Below are 20340 nucleotides of genomic sequence, written 5' to 3' on the forward strand. Positions count from 1 at the left end.
TTTCTTTTCAGCTGAAAATCTCTAGATGATTGAAATCAGACATAATGGCACCCAAACAAATTCAGCCTGGCCAACGCACTCCATTCAAAAATATTTTCTGGGCAGACAGACTGGCTTCAAAGGAAACAGCATGAGAATGCTTCCCACACAGTCAGGGCACGCGCCCTGCATCCAAATGAAGGTGTAACACTACCTTTGAAGCCCATAATCTGCTTCCTTGCAATGAGCATGCAAGGGCATACTCCAGGCAGGACACTGAGGCACGCAAACAACCCCAGGCTGGCAATCAACGGCAAGAAGAAGTGGACTCTCCCAGAAAGTGCCTTATATGTAAAATGCCTCAAAGACTAATTGCTGCAGCATTATGCCTTTAAAGAGATACACATAGACCATATAAAGGCATGCATTTGTGCTCTTTGTTTCTCAGTGCTTATAAATGTTTATGAATGGGAGCAGTGTGATATATGGTGGAATGAGCAATGGAATTTGAAAGGCAATTTGGAATCATAGGTCAAGCTGGAGACCTAGTCAGGAAGTTGTTGTTTACTTGTTTCAGCCATGCCTGACTCTCCCTGGACAGCCCCTCCCACTCCAATTTGGGGTTTTCTTGGCAAAGATACTGGAGTGGTTTGCCATTTCCTTCTCTAATTTTACAGATATGGAAACTGAGGCAAACAAAGTTAAGTGACTTGCCCAGGGTCACACAGCTAGTAAGTTTCCGAGGTCAGATCTGAACTCACATATGAAGAGACATTTGAACTCGGGTCTTCCTGACTCCAGACTCTGTGCTCTACCCCTCTGTACCACCTTAGTCAAGAAGAGTTAGGTTTAAATTTTACCTCAGACACTAGCAGTTTGACTTTGGTCACTTAACCCTTTTTAACCCTCTCCCTCCATTTCTTTATCTGTAAAATTGGAATAATAAGAGTACCTACCATCCAGCATTGAGACTGAGATGAGATGGAAATTATGAGCTCTTCTTAGAATCCAAAGACCTGGGATCAGTCTCTGACTCTGCTACTTACTCATCTGTGTTTCCTTGAGCAAATCATTTCTTCTCTGTGGTCCATTTCCTCATTTCCCAGCCTATGCTAGCCAAACTGCCACTAGTTGGACCATCATTTCCACCACCTCTAGGGAACCTGGATTCTGCCCCCGAGTCTTTCAGCTCTGATAGATAAGCTTTTGCTTTATGTTGCCAGGACCTAGGCCTTCACTGCTCTACCTCGCACCATTGTACACAGGACTCCTCCATTCCAGCTCTCCTTTGTGTGTTGTCTTCTCCTATAAGAATGTAATCTCCCTGAAGGCAACGACTATCTTGCCGGTATTTATAACCCCACCACTTAGCATGTATCTAGCTTATAGAAAGTACTTCATAAGTGCTTTATCTGTCTTTCAACTTGTAGAAATAAGGGCATTCGACTAGATGACCTGTAATGTCCCTTCCAGCTCTCAGCCCCATGTATGACTTAGTTTTGAATTTGGATTTTGCCACTTACTACTTTGAATAAGCCGCTTAATCACTTTGAGACTCAGTTTTCTCATTTGCAAAATGAACATGTTGGATTAGGTCAATGGCATCAAACTCAAATAGAAATGGAAGCTATTAAGCCATACATAAATATCCCTGCAGGCTATATCTTGATTTAGAAAACCACACGTTTATATATTCCCTTTCTGAGTAATACATTAACACATTAAAATCCGACAAGAATTACATTTTAATCTGGCCACACTCAGCAATGTTGCAGGCCATGTGGTTGATACTTCTGGACTGCCAGTGGCCCGGTACTCACGTCTTGGAGTTTCAAAGGAAAGAAAATAAATACCAAATACAGGCATACCTCATTTTATTGCACTTCACAGAGATTGCATTTTTTACACATTGAAAGTTTGTGACAACCCTGCATTGAGCAAGTCTGTCACTGCCACGTTTCCAATAGCATGTGCTCACATCATGTCTCTGTATCACATTTTGGCAATTCTTGCAAAATTTCAAATTTTTTCATTATTATTGTATCTGCTATGGTGATCTGTGATCAGTGATCTTTGATGTTACTATTGTAATTCTTTTGGGCACCACGGACTACATTCACATAAGACAGCAATGTGTGTGTGTTCTGACTGCTTCACCAACCAGCCATTCCCCCATTTCTGATATTGAAATTAGGCAAATTAATAAACCCTCTAAGGGTTCAAGTAAAAGGAAAAGTCAACCTATTAGGCAAACTTCATTGCTGTCTGTGCCACAGCCATGCCAGGCTTCAGCAATCACCTCCCTGATCGGTCAGCAGCCATCAAAATGGAAGCAAGACCCTCTACCAGCAAAAAGATTATGACTCGCTGAAGGCTCAAGTGATGGTTAGTTTTTTTTAAACAAAGTATTTTTAATTAAGCATGTACATTTTTAACATATTACTATTGCATACTTACTAAAGTATAGTATAATCATAATCTTCATATGCACTGGGAAACCAAAAAATTCGTGTGACTTACTTTATTGCAATATTTGCTTTATTGCAGTGATCTGGAACCAAATCTACCATATCTCCAAAGCATGCCTGTTAACTGGCAACCTTAAGGTGTCTCATGGGTTAAATTCTGAGGCAAAAACAACTTTAAACTGACTATTTGAGATGTTCTATTTTCAAAGTCTTATAGCTTTAAGAACAAAGGACCAGTGCACATAAAAATGATGACCTTTGAGATTTTGGAAGGTTGGTTAAATGTCGAAATGGTGGGGCATACCAGGCTTATAAATGCCAGGATGGCAGCTGAATAAATGAAAAAGCACTTATTAAGTGTTTCTTGTATTCCAAGGTCTGGGGATATAAATATAGATGGTGCTGTGTGCCTCTTGATTCAAGTTATAGAGGACCAACTATGTTTCAAGGCTTATGAATGAATACAATGACAACAGTGAAACAGTCTTTGCCCATCAGACTGTTTTGATTTACTCTGCTGGACTATCATTTCCCCTTTTCAATTCTTTGTTATAAGGAATGTCTCTCTAAAAGAGGAGGGGAAAGATGACATCGGGAAATAAAGGTGATAGGAAAACAAAAGATGATTTTTTTTTAAAACAGTCCCTGCTCTCAAGAAGCTTACATTCTACCTAGATAGGGGAGGGATACTGATAAGTAAATACACTATAGATACCAAAAAAAAAAATTCAAGCATACTAATAACAGGAAGGACCAGAAAAGGCCTAGTATAGAAATCAGCATATGAGCTTGAAAGAAACTAAGGATTCTGCTAGGAGGAGGTGAAGGAGTGCATTTCAGGAAGAATTTCTTATGTAAATGCATGGAGGTAGGAGATGTAATACATAAAAGGACTAGCTAACAGGCCGACTGGACTGGAATGGAAAGGAGCAACAGGAAATGGGAATGAAGGTAGGGAAGAATCACATCATGGAGAGATATAAATCTTAGAGTTTTAGAAGGGCCAGTCTTGAACTAGCCATAAGATTAGGAAGATTCCTGGATAAATAGGTGAGTTCCACAGTTACCTCTGTGGTTTCTCATTTGCTCTGGAAGAGCAGTAAAGTCTTAGACATGTCACTGGAGTTCCACTAAGAATGATAGGTGGAAGGAAGAAAGGGAACGATGTGATGGATGACAAATTGGACCCTATTTTATTCCAATCACTATTAATCAGTCTGATGTGATTCCACGGAGGTAGTGATGATAAGTTCTGTATAATAGGCCCCAAAGCTGTCAACTGTGGATTGTAAGTTCACTTGCTTAATCATATGAAGCTAATCCTTGTTTTTCCCTTGTTATGGTGACCAAGCCCAGCATAGCAGAGGTGACTCAATTACATGGGAAGTCCCCCAGCTATTTTTGTTGCCCCTTCATCCCTCATCATCTCTCTGTTGCCAACAGAGGGAGATGACCATGAGCATTTGACCCAACAAATGGCCCCATTTGCTGGCCTGTAGCCTGCCTACCAGTCCATCAGTCCATGTAGTTTTCTGACATCTGTTTATCAGCCCAGACTATGGGTCTGCTCATCAGCCTGGCAGGACCTCCTGAAAAATCAAGATAGGTGTGTCAGGGTCTGTTCATTAGCCAATGGGATTCTGTGTGTGGTATAGACACTCCTGGAGGGTCAAGGGCAAGGTCTATCAACCAATGAGATTCTGCATTTTTAGTTTACTTCATCTGTATTGTTTCAGTATCAAGCACTATAACACTAAGGCCCTGGAGGAAAGGGGCATCTCAGATCCTGAGGAAGATCTGAGGTCCATTTTATTAGAAGGGGCCGTGGACCCTTTAATAAAGTGCCAATGGCTCAGAGCTCTACCTCAGTTTCTTTTATTGTAGGTTGGACAATTCTGGGCCACACAACGAGCATTTATTAAGGGCTTACTGTGTACCTCGGCACCATGTTAAGTGATTTACAAACATTATCTCATTTTGTCCTCAGAACCATCCTGGGAGGTACGTGCTGTTATTATCTCAATTTTAGTCAAAGAAACTGAAGCAGACAGCAGGTGACTTGTCCAGGATCATATAGCTAGTGTCTGAAGCCAGATTCGAACTTGGGTCTTTATGACTCCAGGGCCAGCACTCTATCCACCACACCACCTAAGCTGTCTCTGGGTGAATGCAGATTTGCAGAATATCATAAGATCATTGGATCATAGACACAGTTAGAAGGAATCTTAGAGATCTAGTCCAAGCCCCTCATTTTGCAGATGAGGAGAGTAAGACCCAAATATGTCAAAAGACTTCCCCATGGTCACAGATGTAGTAAGCACCAGAAGCAAGATTGGAACCCAGGTTCTCTCCCTCAAGTTGGTACTCTCTCCACTGAACCACACTGTCATACTGTTAACCAGTATCGACCATTTCTTTTGCCCTTCAGTCTCCAAATCATGACCCAAAAAAAGTGCAGGTGAGGTTCAAATGAGTTTTATTAAATTGTGACACAAAACACCTGTTATAACTTCAAGCCTTTACTAAAATGAGGACAGAAATGAGGCCAGAGCACTAAGTGAAAAGAAGCCAATAACAGCAGTTACATCTTAAACATGTCCCAGGTTGTATATTAAGCAGTGATCAAAGGAAACAAAACAACCCCTCCCCACCCCAAAAAATCTATTAAGGAACAATGTTAATTTCACAATTCACATTTGGTTGCTTTTAATCCTGACACCTTGGTCATTTGTGCAGTCCCCAAACACAAGAGAGATTTCTCAAATGGGGAATAAGCATTGTGCCCCTGAGGCCCTAAGTCTCTGTGCAACATTTATGGCAAAGTTTAGGGGACAAGGTCTACCTTCCTGCTGCTTTGACTGAACTCTTCAGATCAGATCTTGTACCACTGATGTAGCACTAGAGAGAGCACAAAGGAGCGCAATATGCTACCACATCAACGGTGCTTTAAACCCCCCCCCAAAAAAAAAATCTCACCAGAATTCTGTTTTCCAACTCAAAAGCACCTCTGTGCTTGAGTCAGAGCTTAGTACTAGAAGCAACATCAGGAATGCTTTGGGATCTAGGGCACACATTCACTGACACTGTTTCAGGTCATAGCGAAACCAGGGGCATGTGGTATTCTGTCCACCATACTCTGACCTAGTCTGGATAAGGCATTACTAAGCAGATGTAGCATACACAAATCCAATTGCTACCATGCATTGGGAGGTGCCCCTCTTTTCACAAAGGTAAACATCAGCAAATGGAGAATTACCATTTAATTCCTGCAAAATGGCACCCTGAGTCACAGAAACAAAGAAGACTTGCATGTTATTAAAGCAACAAGACAACAAATGACCTCCCATTTTAAAACAGGATTTCTGTCCATAGGAGAACCTAGAATAAATAGGGTGTTTCCCATCCAGATTCACAGTCAAGAACCATAAGCTGGGTTCCAGATGGGATTTGTTCTCAGATGGTACCATCCATCATGACACTTGAGGCTCTGTGATTTTGTTTTCTATAAAAATACATCATATAAAGAATAAATATACACGCAGTGAGACAACATTGATTTTCACTAGTGAGGGGGTCACTAATGCACACTTACAGAGAAAGAGGAAAGAATGGATTAAGAGGATTATTTGGAATGCAAAATAAGGTTTTTTAAAAGGCAACTGTCAACACTATGGCTTCTAGCATTTAGAGAAAGGAGCGAATGTGGTGGCCAGCGGTTTGTTCCCCTACACAGGGCTTGAAGTATCTTTTTTGGTCCAAACCTGTGATTTCACAGATGTAGCCTAGGATCATGCAGCCAATTATGTTTCTGAGATTGACTTAAACCCAGGGTTTCCCGACTCTGGGAGAATCTCTGGGTGTTATCTACAATGACATGTGGCCGACTCTGGATGACACTGTGGGTGTTATCTAAGATAACATGTTGCCAGTCTGCATTAACTATATTAATCCTTCAGGACTAAAGAAGAAAAAGAAATTTTTAAGGAATTTTACAATAAATAATAAAATACTAAGAAGCAAAACACATTTTCTTATCATCCTTTTGTGGGCCCAGTGGCAGTGTTCAGTGGCTTTGAAACTGAGTCACATTGTCCGAGGCAAGGAGTACACATTAAGAATTCCTAAGATATCATTCTGGCTCGGTGTTTTTCCCTTACTCACTAGGCCCCAGGCCAAATCAGTCAGGTTTTGCCCACGAAGTGGACATAAATAATAAAATATAAGGATATGCCATGGAACTCATTAATGTCTAGAACAGCACTAGAGAAATACTCTATTAATAAGGCTCATGACTTGGAGTACAGTGCAATCAACATTCAATTATCTGCCCTAACCCCTTGCCAAAGGAGTTTTGACAGTTACAGTCCTTGGTCAACCTAAACACTCCATTGAAGTCAATGGTTTCAATCTTTCAACCTCCCAGACATTTTTTACTTCAACAGCTGAAACCCCTTCAACTACAAGGTCAGTTTCACTTCATCTCTCTACTCTCTTTTGTTCTCAGGCAGAAGAAACTAAGGTAGCTGAGCACCCTAAAGAAGGGGAATAAACGGGAGGTAGAGAAGCAGCTTGGACAAAACTCAGAGTGCATAATCAATCCAAAATGACGAAGAGTTGACAGAACCATAGGTTAATTCCCAAAGGTCAATTTTTAAAAATCTCACAATATGGGGAATTAATTCTCATTTCTAATTTTAAAAAGAGTTGTAGGAAACCTTAAGATGGCATTCTAAAAATAATCACGACCCAGGAGCTTCCTGATCTGGTGGGCATTGTCTCCATATATTCCACAGACACAAAGCAGAAGCTTGGAAAAGCACAGTCCAAAAGAGGATCCATTAACCTCACTTTCTCATTGAGGTAACACGGCACCTTTAAAAAAAATTTAATGTCTCAAAGGTAGAAGCAGAGTCACAATATGGGCTTACAATCAAGAACCAGAAATGAAACCGATCAGGGAAACACAGTCCTCAGCTTTGTGCTCTAAGACGCACATCTTAAAACAAACAGATTCAATTCATGACAGCAGAGGAAAGCCTTTCCAACATCTCACTGGCAGATGTATAACCATGATCCCTTTGAAACAGACGGGCTTGTGAAAAGAATGTGGAAATTAAGAATAGTGCAAACATTAAACCTAATTCCCCCACCCCACATTATATTTGAAGGAAAAACATGTATCATAATAGGGGGTGGGAGCTATCGTTGTCACTGTGGGAAAACGGGGCTGATTTTCTGGAACTACTTTGTGGTGGTCTGGTGTCTGATCAACGTGGAATCAAGGGCTATTTAGGATTGGTCACGCTAAAATTACATGGAATAACGTTGGCATAAAGGATTGCACAAACCTACATAGCTCCAGGTTGTCAATCTCTGGATCAGAATTCAAATGACCCCAGAACAGGTTTCATCAATTTCTTCTCTCTTGGGGTTTGTGAGCACTTGCTAAAGGCACTTGTACTCTGGGTTTTAAGCAAGCATGTCTGTAGGTTCTCAAATGCACTACTATTGTGGGAGTCGAGTGGGTATGTGGGTGAAGGCACACACACAGCAGCAGATGGGGAGCTGACCTTGAAGCCAGGAGGGTCTGGGTTAAAGTACTGTCTTTCATACTACATTTCTCTGTGACCTTAAGCAAATCACTTAACTTCTAAGACTGCAGAGTTGAAGAGAAGGGCTGGCTTCACTGGCAGAGGTAGTTTCCTCACCTGGCTACTCCCTAAACCACTGAGATCATTGTCTTATGTGGGAGAAGAGACTCTTCAGTGAGCCTCCCCCCAAAAACGAGGAGAAACCATCAATGTGGGGGACATTACCAGTTTTCTGAGAATTAGCCGTATGCCTGGGAACTGGTAAAGAAATTCAACATCAAAATGAACAGCTAGTACAATTTGGGGGGCAGGGGTCCCTAAACCTGTGATTTCATCTTCTATGGGACTTTGGGTATGGAAACACTCTACCAATTTGGACTGACAATCTATAATCTTATGATTTATTTGGGGCAAAAAGGCTCTTAAGTCTCTGATCTAAAATCACAAAACCAGAAGACAGACCTGAATTCAGGTTCTTTTGACACCAAGGCCAACATTCTATACACCAAGCCATGTTGCCTTCCGATGATAATTTTTTTTTAAAAATAGATTTTTTTTTTTTTTTTACTATCTGTGAACTTCAGGAAGAAAGATCAGGCTATTTTTTTAAATAATAATTTTAAGCATATGGGCGAGTCATTTTTTTTTATTTCTACCTGCAAGTTTTCATTAAACTTCTTATACTAAACATAACTAATAATACTAGTTAGCCACTTTATGTCAACGGAACCAGTAATATTGAGTTAGAGTGTCTCGGCCAAGGTACCTCCAAATGTGGCCTCTCAGACATTACTTTCAAAAGTCCAGAGTTAAAATCTGAGGGAACAAATAATTCCAAAGTTTCCTGGCTGCCCATCTAAGGAGAACAGATGTAGGTATGAGAGATGCTTTCATCTGCCTTCTCGGAAGTAAGCTGGTAGTAGGGCTACCCACTTTTCAGGAGTCTCTTAAAGATCATCTATCCTTTATGCAACTTTCTATGTTCATTTAAGTAGGTCTGAAGCCCCTGTTCTAGAATGTAAGCTCCTTGGGGGCAGGGATTGTTTTTGCCTTTGTTTGAATCTCAAGGGTTTAGCACAGTGCCTGGCACCTAGTAAGCACTTAATAAATGCTTATTAATTAACTGATCTGCAAAAATGTTCCACAGAATAGAGAGACCTTGAAACTCTAGCCTTTTAATATGCACAGTACAAGAATAAGTTGCAGTACCTATGACTCTTCATTGTGGCCACAATCTTTCCAAAAATCTTATACAGCTTTACCAAGACAAAAATGTTTTTTCTAAGTAAATGACCTAGGATTCCGAAAACCTCCCTGGGCACCTCACAGAATACATTGCAGCCAGGAAGGACAAAGGAACAAAGCAACATGGACACAAAAAATATGGCACTGCACCTGCCAATAAAGCACATGATATCCAAAAGAAGAATATAATCTTAAGTTACTTCCTGTTTTAGGCAGAGGAGACTGAATTACATAATACATGTTTTCTTTTCATTAAAAAAATGTCAATGATCTAGCTTTTTAAACAGGCCAGTTTATTTGACAACTGGTAGGCCTTGGCACCTTAGCAATAACAAAAGCTGAGGTGCTAAATCATCAAGTGCTAATGCCACTTTCTGAACACAAATTCTCCATGTTCATATGATTTTCCATTCTTTCAGATGACTCTTGAAATCCACTGATTTTCTTTAACTAGACCAGGAGTCCTTAACCTTGTTGCTGTTTTATTTTTGGGGGTTTTTTTTAGATGCATGCCTTTGGCTGTCTGGTGAAACCTATGGACCCCTTCTCAGAATATTTTTTTTAATGTATAATATAAAATATGTAGGATTGCAAAGGAAACCAATTATATTGGAATACAGTCATCAAAATATTTTTTTTAAAAATTCACAGACCTCCGTTTAAGGATACATCAAACTAAACACTTCCAGGACTTTAGACCGACAACCTTCCAACACAGAGAGGATATGTGTAAGTATGTGCACACACCATGCACACACATACATACACACACACACACACATACATACACACACACACCCCACAAATACTAATAAGAATCTGGGGAGCAATAGGACAAACTCTAAATCATTCTATAGTAAAGCAGGGCTCAATTTTAAAAAAGAAAGAAAACCCAGCAATTCTCTCATCCCATTGCTGAAAGTACCACCAAGAAGCTACATGACCTGAGAAAATGTAGTCCCTAGAAAGGAGGGGCACAAGCATGAGAATTTACAACTCTTGTGCAGACTTGTATTAATTCCAAGATATGCTACCAAGTCATTTTTGTCATTCTCCTTTTCAAATATCATGTATGTGTAATTCATTGCAAAACTAGACTCCAAACTAGAATCTACCTTTGGAATTCTTCCAGTGGGCAAGGAATGGAACCAGCATGAATGACAATGAGCAGTGCTCGGCAGGAAAGACTCTGGAGTCTGGAAGAATAAGACTGAATTGTTACAGGTAACTGTTACACTCCCAAACTGCTGGCTTTTTTAGTGCAAAGAAGTTATAGCTGGGGAGAAATTATAGCTAGCAAGAGCTAATGTCTTCCATCCAACTTTCTTTAAAAAACTATTTTAGAAACAAGGCAGAAGAGGGATAAATGAACCACATCTTTGAGCTCCATTGGGAGCCCACATTCCTTAAACCATCTAAGCTCATCCTTTGATTTACAGATGAGAAAAACAGGTCCCAAGGGGAAGTTGCTTATTTAAAGTCACACAAGAAGAAAGAAAATTAGAAGTAAATAATGAATAAGTGCACTTCCAGTACATAGAGCAGCTGGAAGGTTAGAGACCAAAACTCAATTCTATTTCATTCACAAATGCATAACTAAAGAAGAGTGCAATTGAACTTCTATAAAATAAAATTGGCATCCAGCATTTTTTTTTCCATAGGGTTTTGAAATAAGAAGTCAGGCAAGTTCTTTTGGACACCTCAAACAAAAACTAAATATCCTGACATACAATAGGAGATAGAACTTTCAGATTCATAGAATTAAATCGCCAACATAAGGATATTACATATAGAGACAGACCTTTAGCAGCAAAGGAAAGAACTTACTGGTCAATGAGAAAGAACCAAAAAAAACCCCTCAATTCCTCATTTTTTGAGGCAGAATTATAATGCTGGTTTTTCTTAAAACAAAGATGGAGAGAGAAACCTCTAAGAGGTCACAGAGTTGATCATCCTTCTGTCTGTAGAAAGCATACCTATCCCTCAGTCCCTCTACCATTTTTTTGTAGAAAGCAGGTCTCTTAGCTATCATCCAATTGTCCCCAAGTTCAAGTATTAAATGAAGAAACTACAGTACTCTGAAATTGATCTCATATTCTACTTGAAGGAAAATGGAGAAGGATGAGAACAATTATTAAAAAAAAAAGCTGAGGGGCACATTTAATTGAATAAGCAGCAAAAGGTGAGAGTTGAACAAATGATACAATCTAAAACCAACTTTACAGAGAAATTGTCTTTTAAGGGAACTTTTAGCCTTGGCCCTTTTTATTTGAAAAGAAGCAAAAGGTTAGAAAAAAGCAGCAAAGGTACAGTCTTTCTGAGATATGAAGTAAACAGTTTCACCCAACACTAGAAAGCACTACATTAGGTACCCAAGCACCTACAGAAGAGAAGGGGGGAGCAGTCAGATAGGGAAGAGGAGGTGGCAGGGAGATGCCTAATTCAATGATCAGACATGCACAACATTCTAGAATGATTATAGTCATCCCAGAGAAGACAAAGTATAAAAGGAAAGGTGACCAAACACTGTGCATTTAAATGTAGAAATGCTGAAAATTAAAATACATTTTTTTATCCTTTTAATCCTTTATTTACAGAACAAAATATAATGGGTATCCCTTAGAACATTGAGTAGGTCCAGCCTAGCAAATATAGAGGGTGAGCATGAAATTGTTAATAACATCTGTGAGATAGCCCAAATCTTATAGCTGGGAACTCCCACATAAGTGCGTATTATTACACAACATAATACGATCCTTGGATAGAAAACTGATCAAAATTTTGCCTATTTTCTGAAACAATCATTTGTACACACACTTTACCCTTTTTAAAAAGCTCAGAGGTTAGAGTTGTTTGAACCTCAAAACACCCACAGCACAGCTGAAAACTACATAAAAACAAGCTGATTAGAGTTGAAAAGTATGTATCTATGAAGCAGAAGGTAATGGCAGAGAGGTGGAAGGCAGACAGAGATCAGAAACTGGAAATGAAGCCTGGCCACAAGGAGGGTGGATTAGATGTGTTGGAGTGCAATGAAATTCACACAGTGGGCAGACCCTAGTAGACTCTGAAGCCATTTATACCAATCATCCTAGTCATACTGCACCAAGATGGTAGCCCACATAAAGGCATGGAGAACTGAAACCTACACTTCCCTGCATCTAGTCAATTTCCAAAGCTACTTTCCATACAGTAAGGCCACATGCCTTCTGAAGATTAGCTAAATAAAACTAACCTGAAAACCCATCATGACCCAAAAAGCTCATTCTTTTTGAATCAGATTTTAATGCCTCAAGGTACCATTAGGTTTATAGATATCTACATGGAAGCAGAGGCATGTATTCATGTCAAAAATGGCCACAAAGCAGAACAGGTTGACAGAAGGCAAAAGAAGCAGGCAAGACAAACTGCTTTATCTGAAATGATCAGCAATGGGCTTTGTTATAAGTATCCCAGATTCTCCATCTCATTCCTGTACCGTTGCTCGGACACTTTGCTCTTGTGCTGTTTACTTTCTAAATGCTGCCGAAATTCCATCTCTTCACCAGCCCCGGCATTACACATGGAGCAGTAAAACTGGCCGCTGGGGGTGACACACATGGCAAGGTCACGGGGAATCCACTGTCGAGATCGAGGGCTGAAGTAAGGCCCTATTGAAACAGACACAAAAGGATAAAGGGGAACACAATTGAGATGGCTGGGCAAGGTTTCAGAAGTACATGGTCAATAAACAGAGCCATAAACCATATGTTTGTAAATTCAACTTTAAACTAGACAAAATGTGCAGTGAATTATAATAGCTAGCATTTATATAGTGTGAAAGAGGAGTGTTTAATACAAGTTATTTCCTTTGATCCTTACAACAACCCCGTGAGGTTTTACAGATGAGGAAACTGAGTCTAGGAGAGGTAAAATGTCTTACCCAGGATCACATAACCAGTAAGTGTCCTAGGCAGGATTTGAACTCAGGAGTCTTGTGGACTCCAGGTCCAATACTTTATCCATTATACCATTATATCCAAAACAAAAAAACAAAAAAGCTAGTAAGTGTATGTTTCATGGTAACTCAGTGCGCCTCATTGTTGTATGAAGGTGACCCTGGTTCTACCAAAGGCTTTGCCAGTGAAACACAAGTTCCTTTTGGTTCTATGGAGCTGGCAAAGCTTCCACTAACATCCTAGTTAAAGGCCAATTTCTCCTGCCCACAAACCAACCTAGCCTCCAAATGATGAAGCCTTTAGCCATAGTGACCCAGGAAGCAAAAACACGACATTTTAACAGCTCACGTTCAGAGTGCTCTGCCATTTGCAAAGTGCCTTCCTGACAATAACCCCCGAGTCATGGCTTCACAGTACGTAGTACAAGTATTAACATCCCTCTTCTACAGTCAAGCAAACAAAATTAGAGAGGTTACAGTCACACAGCTATTAAATCAGAAGAATCAGGACTCCGAGTCTGGAGTCCACATCATGACACCAAATTTGCTCCTTGTACAGGACAGAATTACCCAAATTCTTCCTTAAAAGGATACATTTCATCCAATCCTCAAATGTCTTAAATGTTTTATTGCCCTAAACAAACAAAAAGGAAACAGAAGAAAACACTAGAGGACTGATCAAGGACTCTTCTCGCCATCACAAAGAGTTCCTTTTAATTCCTGTAATATTTGCTACCTCCATCTTCCCCTCCCAAAACAAATGCTTCACATTAAAATGGAAAATGCCTAATGACTTGATTTTCTGAACAGATGGGCTCTGGGGGTCATGGAATTCTTCTCCCTGATTAAGCAAACCCATAAGCACGATCCGATGATGAATTATAAGACACAGAAGATAGAGTCTCCCGTCAAGAAAGTAGATGGTAGCAAACAGCCTTCCAGATGGTAAAAATGTTTGTGCAAGGCAGGGTGCCCGGACTTACAAGGGAGCTGGCAGCCACCCATAAGAAGGGGCAGGTCAAAGAGGGAGAGGAGCAGAACTCTTAGTATCCCTAGCTGCTTACCACAACACTTTCCTGTAACAATAGAAACAGCAGTAACCAAGCCAAACCAATCACCTGGTTCCTATGAAAAGAGTGGCAGCCTACCCAGATATCTGCTCCTCTCCAAACTCCCTCAGGGGGACCAAACCTTAAAAGGTTAGAAGGCAAATCTAGACCCAAGATTTTCTTAGCTCGCTTTTTTCCAATATATCATCTGCCTCTATCCTGTCTTCATAAGAATTGAGGATAAGGACTAGACTGCTGATTTCATTGGTTAGAGGTGCTGTGAACATTGAGAATGTGACTTGCCCAGGGTTACATAGCCAGCATGCGTCAGAGGCAGTACTTATAGGCTCATTTTACAAATAAAGAAACTCAGACCAAGATAGGTTAGGTGGTTTACAAAGAGTCACAAAATCAGTATGTATCAGAAGCAAGACCTAAAGGATCACAGATCATAGGATCAGAGATTTAGAGTTTGCCTCAGACCTTTACTAGCTGTGTGACCCTGGGCAAGTCACTTAATACCTTAGCCTCAGTTTCCTTACCTATAAAATGAAGAGATTGGACTTAGTGGCATTTAAGCTCAGATCTTTCCAACTCCATGTCCAGCACTCTGTCCCCTGAACCACCTTGAACACAGGTCTTCCTGGCATTTAAACTAGATCTCTATGCATTGAACAACATTGACTCTTTTTCCTTCTCCAACTCTTAATTTTTTTCTATATCCTTCCCTCTTACTATCCTCACTGTCCCTGCAAAGATGCCATCATTGGAAATCAAGAGCAGTGAGAAATCACTATAAAGCAAAATATCTGAATTCTAAGACAACTAATCAATACTTAAGCATACTGCCTGGTATCCTCTTCAAAGCTGCTGCTTTTAAGATTATCCTTTTACACTGACAACAGTGCCATTGCAAGATACATTTGGGGGAACCTGTCTTTGAGAACTGCTTTTAGTGCCTCTAACCCAGTCAAACATTCTCATTATTTCAGGTATGGGTTCAATTAGTTAGCCACGGAAGCTTCTTCCAACTCTCAAATTCTGTCATTCATCTCTTGAGAATGGTTATGACTTAGGGAAATGGTCAAAGTCATTTGTGGCCAAAGCTGGTGACTCAAGTTGATTTAATACTTTTGAGGAGTCTCAAGAATGAGGCATGGACTCAGAGTCTGACTCCTAAACAGGCTTTGAAAGAAATACCCTCAATACTCTCCAGAACTGTTGAGAGCAATGGTAGGGGCATCTTTGGAACAAAGGCAGAAGTAATTTAAAAGAAACATTCATTACGTTATATTAGAATCTGAGGCTTCCAGAGCTGGGTGGGACCTTCAAGTTCATCTAGCCCCACCCTTTCATTTTACAGATGAGGAAACAGAGACCCTGAGAAAAATGGTGACTGGTTCCTATGCTCATCACCTCTACTTCCTCACCTCCCACTCACTTATCAAAACAGTGCATTTCAAACAGCTCTCTCCCGGATTACTTGTGATTTCCTTAAATATCTAACCCAATTCCATTTTTCTATATCATACACTGTCTGGAATTATACCTTTAATCCATAGATACCATTTTCTAACCATATCTCTAACCCTAATCCTACACGTCTAAACCATGCCTAAAATCACCTTTCATTTAATCTGTAAATACCTTATGTGTATTTATAGTCATTTGTGTCGTCTCCCCTCCCCTGTTAGAATGTGACCTCCATGAGGGCAGGGGCTGCATTTCTGCCTTTCTTTGAATTCTCAGCACTTAAGATAGAGCCTGGCACATAGTAAGTGCTTAATAAATGCTTGTAGACTACTTGCCTGATCCCTGAGCTACTAAAACCACTGGTCTTTCTTCAGTCTTCATCCTTCTTGGCCTCTCTACAGTATCTGATACTGTTGAGCGTGCCCTTCTCCTGGACATTCCCTTCTCCTTAAGCTTTCATGGCACTGCTATCTCTCATCTCTCCTCAGGCTCCTTTGTAGGATCATCATTCACATCCGACCTCCTAAGGACGGATATACCCCTCATCAGGGCTCTGTCTTCTATCTCTTCACCACCTCTCAATGAGTAATCTTACCCACGATCCCATGGGTTCATGATCATTACTTTGCAGATTTCTAGGTCTATATATCCAGCCTTCACATCCATGTGTGTGTGTATCTTCCAGTCACACATTACCAGTTGCCTACCATCTCTACATGTATATCTCCCATGGGCATCTCAAATTTGACATGACAAAAAGGAAGTCATTATGATTTCCCCTAAACAAACCTTTGGGTCCTGACTTCCATCTTTCTGTCCAGGGCACCATCTTTCCAGTCATGCAAGCTGGCCAACTCAAAGTCATCTTAAACTTGTTCTTCTCCCTCGTCCCAAGTGGCCAGTCAGCTGCCAATCCCCTTTGATGCTTACTTGCATCTCTCTTGCATCCATCCCCTTCTCTTTATTCACATATCCTCATCTCCTCTTACCTAGACTACTACAATAGCATAGCAATTGGCCTCTTTGCCCCCAGTTCCCCCATTCCCTATCCAGCTGTCATGTTATTATTCCCAAAGCATTCCCAGACACACTATTCCCAAAGGTTTGAACATGTTACTTCCTTGTTTCAGTGACCCTATTTTCTCCACAACAAAACACAAACTCCTCCGCTGCCCATGCCACCACCATTTACAGCCTACTGTGCATGCTACCATACTAAGTGCCAAAGATCCACACACATGACTTGCTCTCCCACTTGGAAAAAAAAGTATTCAAAATAGAAGTGGAAAGGAATGGACAGACATGAAAGATGGGAATCCCTCAAGCCCTAAGCTATGGCAGAGGTAGAACCAATGTGATTGTGCAACTGACTGGATGCATGAAGTGAATGAATGGAAAGATCAAAGATAACTCTGAGACTGTTTGAATCATTGGAATGACAGTGGGACCCTCAATAGCAACAACAAAGATGTGAGAGGAAGAAGCAAACTTCAGAAGGAACATTTTCAGTTCAGGTTGCATCACGTTGAGTTTGTGGGGCCAACAGGACAGCCAGGTGGAGATAGCTAGCAAGCACTTGAAAAATAAATGAGCTGGGACAGGAGCTCCAAGGAAAAGGTGAGGTGGGGGGTGAGAACAGCCAGAAGGGAGAAAGCTAGACGGAAGATAGAAGAGGCCCTAGAGCAGGCCCTTGAGGGCTATTAGGAGCCAGCTGTTTTAGCCACAAAGATAAGGTTACTTGGACAGTCTCTAAGCTTTGATACTTTACACTTCTGACACTTAGCTAGTCATCCACCCCTCCTAGTCAAACAGCCAGGAAAACAGAAAATCTAGCAGTCACTGCTTCTCTCCTCTTTCTCTCCAAGTCCACTACTATACATATATGGGGTGTGTACCAGAAATTTCACTGGCATAAATAACTAGTTATGTGGAAAAATCTCTCAAACAATGCAGATACCCAAACAGTATGCAATGTATAGGCTTAGAGAGTTGCCTAAGGCAGCTGAGAAATTAAGTGACTTGCCCAGGGCCACACAGCCAATAGGTATCAAAGGCAGGACTTAACACCAGGTCTTCTAGACTCCAAAGCCAATTATCTATCTAGTGTGCAAGGCTGCTTCCCGGTATGCATACGCATACACACACACATCATAAAACTAGACTCAATTATACAAATTATACAAATGCAAGAGCTATCTTTGCTCTGGAGGACCCAAAATGGTTTTTAATGACTCTTTGCTTACACTGGGAGCCACAGATCCTATTTCCTTATCAAAAAGTTCAGGAAGGACTTGCATTTAAGAGGTAGGAGTCTGAGAACAAGAAGCAATGCTGAACAGGTATCGAAACATATGGCTCTCCTTTCTGTAAAGAGGTGGGAGAGGACAGGTAAAGAATGTGGGGGGTGGGGGGAAGGAGCAGCTAGATGGTACAATGGATAGAGCACCGGCCCTGGAGTCAGGAGGACCTGAGTTCAAATCTGGCCTCAGACATATAACACTCAATAGCTGTGTGACTCTGGGCAAGTCACTTGACCCCAATTGCCTCACAAAAAAAGGGGGGGAGGGGAAGCATAGATGCTATTGGGGGAGGAGAACATATCAGAATATGCTTATAGAGGTTAAAAAGAAAATCCTGAAGTAAGCAGATTCAGCCCATTTGTATAGCCAAGCTCAAACTATTCAACTGGCAAATATTAGAGGAATAAGGAAACCACAGGGCAAATGGTTACAATGAAAGCAATGAGAATACTAGAAAAGAAAAAAGCAAAGCACATTCTACTTCTCACCTAAGTCGTGAGTCAAATATTCCAGTTTTCTTCAGCAACTTTTTGGTCCCAAAGCAATTCCATTTGCTTAAGTATGAATTCCTTAAAAGTAGGGACTGGTTTTTGAATGGATGAAATTAGATATTTGTAAACCTTAAAGCACCATATAAATGCTAGTTATTATGTTATACAATGATATTTAATAGGAACATCATTATTACTATAATTATTATTAGTTCACCATTCTTTGTATCTCCAGTGCTTAGCATAGGGCCTAGCACACAGAAGGCATAACATAAATGCTTCTTGACTTAGAATTTCCTGCTACTGATGAAGAACATGACTTTGTAACTTAGCTTCAGAAAGCTGCCTGGGTACTGAAAAGTTAACTGATGGACCCGCAGTCATATATACACACACAGACACACACTCACAGGCTAGACTTGAACTCTGGTCTTTCTGACTCCGGGGCTACCACTCTACTCACAATGCCACACTGACAAAAGAATTACTACTTTAAAAATTATCAGCGTGTGTGCAAAGAAAAAAAAAATTTCCAGACACTTTCTCTACCTTGGCTACAGGCAAATCAGGAGGAGATTTATAGGGTACCTGTATTCTTTTGAAGAGCATATGCGTTCTTCCTATTCTGCATCATTTTGTATTCATTCCCGTCTTTCCGGGTCCTCCGTTGCCTTGCCTCCGATGCATCCCTGAAGAACAAAAACAAAAGGGGGTGTTGGGGAAAGGGAAGAGACAGAGATATGGCTAGAAGCCCATGCGAAGCAGCGAGTCTCGCCCACAAGCCCCACGCGCTACGTCAGCAGGCTTAGGCAAAGGTGGGTAGTACCTACAAGGCCAGGTCGTTCTGGGCCTCCGCCAGTCTCGTCCTCCTAGCGTGATTCTTCCCTTTGTAGTGAGCCCGGGCCACAGCAAGGGAGCTAAAGGAAGCGTCGCAGAGCTTACAGTAATCATTCTCCGTGGCCCTGATCACTCTGCTGCCTGGCTTGGAGATGTCCACCTGCTGACAGAGAAGCAACACGGGGACACAGCATCAACTGACAGAGAACTCACAAAGAAGCTGGGTCCTTCGGCTGAGACCAGATGGCAAAATCTATGCGTGATCTTATGGTCCCAAGTGGCGCAGCCAAGATTCGAACCCAGATCCGTCAACTCCAACCACAGCACTCTCGCCACACTACCTAAGAAAGAGGTCTTTAATATCTCTCTATGCCCCCTGGGGAGTACCCCAGGATTCTCTGCTCCCTCCCTAGGAAGTCTGGAGAAGTGTGACAGCTCAGCACAAGCTTCAAGACAAAAGGAATAAGCATCTTTTATTCTCACTGCTAGGAGGTCTTGGCTCTTGAAGGGAAGAAGATAATTTTTGAGTTGTGATTTTGTGTTACAACAACCCTTCACCTATATTTAAATATGTGAATGGCTGACTACCCTCTGCACTATGGAAGTAAGAAAAAGAATTAAAATTATGGTTGAGTAGAGACTGAGATCAGATATCAGCTAAAGCTTTGAAAATAAGTCCTAAGAAACCTTACCAGGAAAAAAAATTAAATAAATCTCACCCCAGAATTAACTGTGTGTGGGGGGGGGAGGAGGGTACACCAGAGGCAGCTAGGTGGTGCAGTGGATAGAGCACCTGGCCTAGAGTCAGGAAGACCTGAGTTCAAGTATAGCCTCAGATACTTACTAGCTGTGTGACCCTGGGCAAGTCACTTAACCCTGTTTGCCTCGGTTTCCTCATCTGTAAAACGAGCTGGAGAAGAAAATAGCAAACCACTCCAGCATTTCTGCCAAGAAAATCCCCAAATGAGGT

At 41.1% G+C, this 20340-nt stretch overlaps 1 protein-coding gene across 3 annotated transcripts in view; it reads right to left on the reverse strand.

The window, feature by feature from the left end:
• Positions 1–4906: 4906 nt before the first annotated feature.
• The window catches only part of ZMAT3 (zinc finger matrin-type 3), a 41331-nt gene continuing 25897 nt past the window's right edge, over positions 4907–20340 (reverse strand). For 2 of the 3 annotated variants that reach the window (XM_020980676.2, XM_020980660.2), the window contains 3 exons: positions 19364–19533; positions 19122–19222; positions 4907–12933 (listed from right to left, as the gene is read on the reverse strand). In XM_020980676.2, the coding sequence (XP_020836335.1) occupies positions 12725–12933; positions 19122–19222; positions 19364–19533 (480 nt within the window). In that variant the 3' untranslated portion in view covers positions 4907–12724. The remainder of the gene's footprint in view (positions 12934–19121; positions 19223–19363; positions 19534–20340) is intronic. The other variant, XM_020980671.2, reaches the window with a different exon arrangement.

This window comes from Phascolarctos cinereus, unplaced genomic scaffold (assembly GCF_003287225.1).
Source record: "Phascolarctos cinereus isolate Bilbo 61053 unplaced genomic scaffold, phaCin_HiC Scaffold_7;HRSCAF=346, whole genome shotgun sequence".
NCBI lineage: Eukaryota > Metazoa > Chordata > Mammalia > Diprotodontia > Phascolarctidae > Phascolarctos > Phascolarctos cinereus.